Source organism: Arctopsyche grandis, chromosome 8, assembly GCF_051622035.1.
Source record: "Arctopsyche grandis isolate Sample6627 chromosome 8, ASM5162203v2, whole genome shotgun sequence".
In the NCBI taxonomy this organism is placed as follows: Eukaryota; Metazoa; Arthropoda; class Insecta; order Trichoptera; family Hydropsychidae; genus Arctopsyche; species Arctopsyche grandis.
This window is the reverse complement of record NC_135362.1, coordinates 15,686,820-15,694,139: the sequence shown is the minus strand read 5'-3', so window position 1 is coordinate 15,694,139 and position 7,320 is coordinate 15,686,820. Positions and strand designations below refer to the sequence as shown.

Below are 7,320 nucleotides of genomic sequence, written 5' to 3'. Positions count from 1 at the left end.
TTGAACATGGGTCGTGTAATCCGTGTCAATGTTTATAAAGACTGGTTTACAGCGGAATTTCTGAATTTATAACCATAGCAGAATTTACTAAAATACAGCAAACTGCTGAGTATTTTAGATTGCGGCTTGCCATTTTGATTGTGAGCATTATATTTTAACAACAATGAAGAAGATGAAACTAGTTTTGGAAAAATACATTCATTAATAGACTTCTTTTGTTTATTTTATATTGTTGCAAGATATATTGAGAGTCTAAACACACCTTTACAAAACTCGAAATCCTTGGCGATAGTTATCTAGGGTTTTTTGGATTAGCTACAATTTTATACCGGCTTTCTATTGGATTTCTAAATAATTCTGTTTGGAAATGTTGGCCAAACTTTTAGCGTGGTGGGCTTTCAACAGAAAAGACGTCAGAACCAAAGAGCTTAACAGGAGTTTGAATATTGTATACACAAATATTTTTTGTATACGTGTATGTAATATCTTGAATATACGAGACATATTAAAGATATTACATACGCATAAATTTAAAGCTATTAACACACCTTTAAAATATAAAAAAAAATTTAAAAGTGAATTCTTACTATATTTTTTAATACTTAATGTTTATCTCGTAAAATAAGTATATTAAGTATATTACAATGTGAAATATTTTCGTATACGTGTTTTGAATATATAAAAATTCAACGACGAAAAAGTTTGGAAATTGAGAGATTTGCAAGTTGGTGGAACAAAGTAGATGCGAATGTACTATGTACGTTATTGTGATTTGCAGTGAATGCGCCCAATTTTAGGCAATTTTCACAACCGTTAACAATATATGTAATATTAACAAAATTGATTCTTCTTCAATGAGATGTATAGATATGTCATAAAAAAGACCCAGCATTATATAATTTGGAAAAAAAATAGATTTATATTATTTATTTCAAGAAACATTTTCCATATATATTTTTTTTTTTAATGTAACATACGAGTGTATATTTAACCGGTCTCCGTCATGGGCCCGAATGTGAAACGCCCGAAAACGCAAATATCGGAAGGCAAAGATCGAAAATCGAAAGATCAAAAAAAAGGGTGCATGGTAAACGATACATACTCACTAAATTTGCGCGAGCAGGATACTACAGGAACAAGAGGAACAGGCTTTTCCTCCCGTATTAATGTGCGCGCGCAGAATACGGGAGGAAAAGCCTGTTCCTCTTGTTCCTGTTGTATCCTGCTCGCGCAAATTAAGTGAGTATGTACGAGTGTATGTACCGTTTTCCATGCACCCTTTTTTATCTCTCGACTGAAGATCTTTCGATTTTTGATCTTTGCCTTCCGATATTTGCGTTTTCGGGCGTTTCTCATTCGGGCCCGTGAGGTAGACCCGTACATACATATATGTATATATAAAATTGCACCTAAAACTGCATCTCCCGCTCTATCGCACACATGTACTCGGATATACTCTTCGCACGCATGTCGCGAGCTCAAATCGGTTATTTATCTCTTATATTATTCTGCGATCCGGATACATTCACGACGAATTTCGAATGTTGAATGCGTAGTTTAAATACTACACGTAGTATTTTTCTCGTTATCGTATCCATCTCTTTTCTTTACGTGTACTCCTAGGAGAATGGAAAATATTTTTCGAATTAATTAATTAATTTTCGAACTGGGAGGGTATGGGGGGTATGAGGGGTGATTCGTTGACTCCACCCATGATAACGCCACTGATTACGCCTTTTTCGGGCATTTAACATTCGCTAAGAACTAATTCGGGCTCGCTACGCCAACCCTTTTTTACCACACCCCTGAATGTATCGAGCTGAAAATTTATATTTGTATTCTTTATGTACTAAATTTGATAAGGTTTTGGTCAGAAAGCAATTTTATTAAATAACTAAAACTTTTATTGGACCGAATTCATTACACATGAAGTTTAAATCCATCTCATTCGTTGTTTTGTGAGAGAATGGAAGTCTGCAAATAAAATAAAAATACGATTGTGATTGAACCGATTCAGTAAAATATTAATTTAAAACCTTTTTTGAAAACAAAAAATATACGAACTTTCGGAAAAATAAACGTTACACATCTGTTTTTGAGACAAAATAAAATAAAGGGGACCTTTCTAACGATTCGCTTCTAAAACTTGCTTCGAAATAATAAAATCTTTTTTTTTTCAAAGCACATAGCAGCGATTATTTTATTAGTTACCCAAAAGTAACATACATTAGAAATAAAGGTAGCATTCATCCATAGTATCTGATAAATCATTAAATTCATAATATTTTCTAAATTCACACTATTCCTTAATTTAGGGGGGCGAGTGTCCCCCTATGCTCCCCCCCCAAATTATGTCCCTGAAAACAATGCATAATATTTTCAATTAATGTTAATCGAAAATCGGGATTTTGGGGAGGAGGCCCCTATCCTATATTTCTATATACATGGATGTGTCTAGATTAGGAATAGATTTTATATTCGGAAACTGTTTAAAATTGTGTATTTAAATCTTACTATATCGTCGAAGAGAGAAAATAGAAAAGTAGGATTAAAAATTAACGTAGATAAGACCAAACTAATGTTCAATAGTTATTGCATGCCTGATAGCATCCCATTAGATGATAAACCAGTAGAAGTAGTAAATAATTATTTACATTTAGGTCAAATAATTGACATGTCTGGTAGTAAAGATGAAGAGATAAAGAGACGTATGAAATTAGGATGGAGTGCATTTGGACGGATTAATGCTGTTTTTAAATCAAAAATGCCACTCTGCCTGAAGAAAAAGATCTTTGATCAATGCGTTTTGCCAGTGATGACGTATGGATGTGAAACTTGGACACTGAACACCAAAATGCTACATAAAATCCAATGCACTCAAAGAAGTATGGAGCGCTGTATGCTTGGCATAACGAGGAAAGACAGAAAGCGGAACACGTGGGTGAGAAGTATGACAAGAGTAGTGGACATAGTGGATAGAGTGAAGAGATTGAAATGGCAATGGGCGGGTCACGTAGCTAGGAGGATGGACGAAAGGTGGACAAAAGAAGTGCTTGAATGGTACCCGAGAGAATGCAAAAGGGTAAAAGGAAGACCGCAAGGAAGATGGGTGAACGAAATTAGGAAAATGTGCGGGGTGAGATGGATGAGTGTTGCGCAAAACAGAGACGGGTGGAAGCGTGTTGGAGAGGCCTTCATCCAGCAGTGGATGGCGAGTGGCTGTAAATGATGATGATGATGATATCGTCGAAGTATAATCAAATGTTATTTTGAAAGTATGAAGTAAATTTAAATCGCTGGTTGATGATGAATCGTCCTACCAATTTTTTTTTAAGCAATTCAGTTTATATTATTCACGGAAATTTGTTTATTCCCATTTTTATTTCAGTAGGTAGTTGCTACATCGGTATTGGTAAATACATAATCTTGAGGTTGGAAATGGGCCACGCAAATGTTGAAATTTACATTTCGAGCCTAATAAAAAAAGTTAACCGATCCTTGGGCTATTAAAGCAGGTATTACTTGTTTGTGTATATCGTAAGAAATTTGTTTTGTTGAAATACCCAAAATTTAGGTTCCAAAGTGAAATATCCTGTAAATTTTAATACACGTGAAATAGTTAAAAAGTTATTTAATTTTACTGAGGGCCCATATTTTCTAACAGATAGTGGGACTTGCCATCGGGCAAGTTCGCTTGTATGGCCAGTCTGCCACTGTACATAGGTATGTGTGTACATATGTAAAGTTTCGTTCCAGTTGTATACGTCCTACCAAAGTAGGAACTGGAGCGAAATCTTCATATAAAGTGTTTCATTTTTGTTAATCGCATAGTAGCGAATTTAACTGTCGTGAAACTAAAATTTATATTTTGTCTAGTAAAAATTTCAAAACGCGTACGTTTTTTAACGCGAAATTGCACGCCTTGCATTTCAATCGGACCGATTCGCTTAATTTTCGCTGTGCGACACATTAATGGCATTGCATAAAGTAAACGGACCAAATTTAAAGTAAGACTATATATAGAATAAATCAATTTAAATTTGGTACGTCGAGACATCAACGTCGTGCTCGGTTGTCAGTGTTGCCACGCCACAGTAGCGCCAACCTTGTCTGCTAATCGAGCTAATTTACACATTTAATGGCGTATTTCCGAGTAATGAAATAAAAGTTTACGTGATTCGCCTCAGAATAGACACATTGAATTTTGTTATGTTCTATGAGAAGACGTGATTTTTGAAATTTTGAATTTTTAGACGATTTCAATGTGTCTGTACTATTTTCATCCAGTAAAAAAAAAATCATATTTAAATTTAAAAAATGTTAATTTTACAATTTTTATTTTGCTGTTTTAAATTATCAGAAAAATACTCAACTAGGTACAAATTAAATTCAAATCAGTAACTCAATTGTATAAAAAGTAAGTACGACATTGGATGAAAAATAGATTGTTTATTTCATCGCTGCACACTTCGATAACTTCCGTATATGTATAAATGAACGTTCACTTTTATTTTTTAACGATAATTCACCTTTTTTGATTGGAACCTTTTTTTTTTAAATAAAAATGATGTATCATGAAATAAAATGGCAACAAATTATTTGGTTAGTTTATAATTCCAAGAGTGAACAGTAAACAAATGAAAAATTTATCAGTAATTAATTATAAACTTGATCAGCAACTTATTCTAAATGATCAGTAGAATATAATAAACGATCAGTAAATTATACAATTTTATTCAGTAAATAATTTTTTTTTCAGTAAATAAATCCTTTTTGATCAGTATGTTATTTAAATACTTAAAATCAAAAATAATTTTCTATCAGTAAAATTATAATTTTTGACAGTTGGATGATAGCGCGTCGCCCCGCTATTGTCCATTCCCACTTTCTCATGGTCCACATACTGTAATATCCATACAAACAAATCGTAATATATTTTGTTTTTAATTTTATTTCATCAATATATTTAAAAAAAAACATATCTTAGCTGCCAACACTTTTCTTTAAGGGTCAGGTTAGGTTAGGATTTGGCCCTATTCATTTAAGATTAGGTTGTTAGGGTCGGTATTTATTAAGATTAGGTTAGGTTAGGTAAACGTCAACAGACACGCGAGAACTTAGTGAGACTGATCTGAACCCGGAGCGAGGACCGAGGGGGTTGAAAACGGAGAGGGGGAAGATTATTAAAAGAATGTTGCTAAGTCGCAAAATTACTGATCACCTTATAATAATCATCGTCCGTTTCATTTTATCATCTGATCATTTTGGTTTTATAACTGATCATTTAGTTTAATAACTGAGTATGTACATATATGACAATTGATCACAGCGTACTGATCATTTAGAATACTCACTGATAATTTCGAAATATTTACTTATTTTTGACAATTTAGTTATTTTGTTGATCAAAAGCTGAATAAATTACTGATAAATTAAATACACGCCAAATAAAAATATACTTGACCTTTGTGGTGACAAAAAAAAGAAAATATTGAAAAGTTGCAACTACATATGCATGTTGCAACTTTTCAACAAAATCAATAGCTTTGAAAATAGTTTTACGTGTACAAATATATATGTAAGAAAACCACGAATATTTTATTTTATTTTTACTTTTTTTTATAGACATATGTAGATATAAGAAGGCCTGACAGGTAGACCCCAATGCGCATTCCTAGACAATTAATAACAAATATTGCAGCATTTTTATTACATAAATCACTGTATTTCGAGAGGCTAAAGAACACGAAATTCACAATTAATTAATTTATTAATCCACCGAGACATCTATGGATTTAGACTTTTACATCCATTTTTAAGTATTGTACATAAATCAAATTGAGATATTTGTGACAGCAGGTAGGATGATTTTTGCCAATTTGAGGAAGCTTTTCAATGAAAATCAGATAAATTGTCAAACTCTGATAAGAAATGATCGACTTGGAGTCGCAAATATCCAAGTCTAACCAGCAGTATTAAAGATTAGCACGGGATCGAACCCAAAACCTCTCGATGCTAAACATAAACGCAAACACCGAGCCTATGTGTATATACATATGTACATACATATATGTATGTAGGTATAAAGTAAAAGCTCATTTCATGCTGACAAGCTCGTGAGCACCAACCGAAAGCACTCTCAATTGGCATAGAAACGATATCAATCTCCATCAGATTTTCTGAATCTAATGGATTTGAATTCGAGTGCAGTTCAACTCGATCGTTCCGAAAACAAAAGTATAAACAAATAAAAAATTCACCATTCGAAACATTAAATCAATGACATCCTTAGTCTATCGCTTTTCGACATCTCATACAGAATTGAGGTCGTCGTTCAGTCTTGAATTTTCGTAACTAGAGGACACACGAACACATCGATTCGTGTCTGAGAATAATTAACAACATAATCATCATTTTCGGTTTGACTCGTCGCAATGTCAAGGATTTTCCACGTTGATAATCGTACCGGATTTTTCTACAAAACGAACACCATATAAGGACAGCTTAAAAAGAGTAATACTGAAATGCATAAATATACAGTGCATATATATACATACATATGTATGTATATAATAAATCAAAATCCAAACATTCGTTTTGCATTACCGTACCGTTATACGAATGAAACGTGACCTCTCTCATATTTGCTGATCAAACGTGTTGCATTTTTTTCTCCTTTGATTTATCTACTTAATTTCCATTGCAGACATTGCAGAATAATTGAAAGAAAAGTGAACTTGATCGTGATCTTGAAAACTAAAACCCAACGTCAGTTCTGAAGAGCATCTCCGTATTATTTTTATTAAAGAAAAACGAGTTTCTAATCAACGATCACCTTGTAAATAATATATGTATAGTGTTAACATGTGAAAAGACATAAAAGATGTTTAATAACAAGCCGGTTATTAATAATACCTATAAATAAAATATTATTCATAAATATTACGTATATTAAAATATATTTAATAAAATAACAATTATGTCATTTGAATCTGTGTATAAACTTTTGCTCAAACCTACTACGCACCTCTTATTACTACATATTATAGGCCTGTATTTAAATGGTCAGTTAATAATTAATTTTCAGTTAGTATTATTAGTCTGTTTGCGGTCAGTTAACACATTAAATTTTCTGCAATTAATTTAATTAGTCAGTGATTCAAAATAAGAACACTCACATGGAGAATTCGATTATGTGTCTTTAAATAATTGGAAAACATGAAAGCAGAAATCACATCACTGTACAATTTGAACATTCAAGTCAAGTAGAATAGTGGTGTTTGGACCATACCAAGATATTCAGAATTCAGCATATGTAGT

The 7,320-nt window shown here is 32.6% G+C and overlaps 1 protein-coding gene across 1 annotated transcript in view; it reads left to right on the top strand.

Annotated features, from left to right (window-relative positions):
• The first annotated feature begins 367 nt into the window (after positions 1 to 367).
• The window catches only part of LOC143915854 (uncharacterized), a 121,597-nt gene continuing 114,644 nt past the window's right edge, over positions 368 to 7,320 (top strand). Inside the window, exons 1-2 of the mRNA XM_077436675.1 lie at positions 368 to 448; positions 3,392 to 3,412. Coding sequence (XP_077292801.1) covers positions 368 to 448; positions 3,392 to 3,412 — 102 coding nt within the window. The remainder of the gene's footprint in view (positions 449 to 3,391; positions 3,413 to 7,320) is intronic.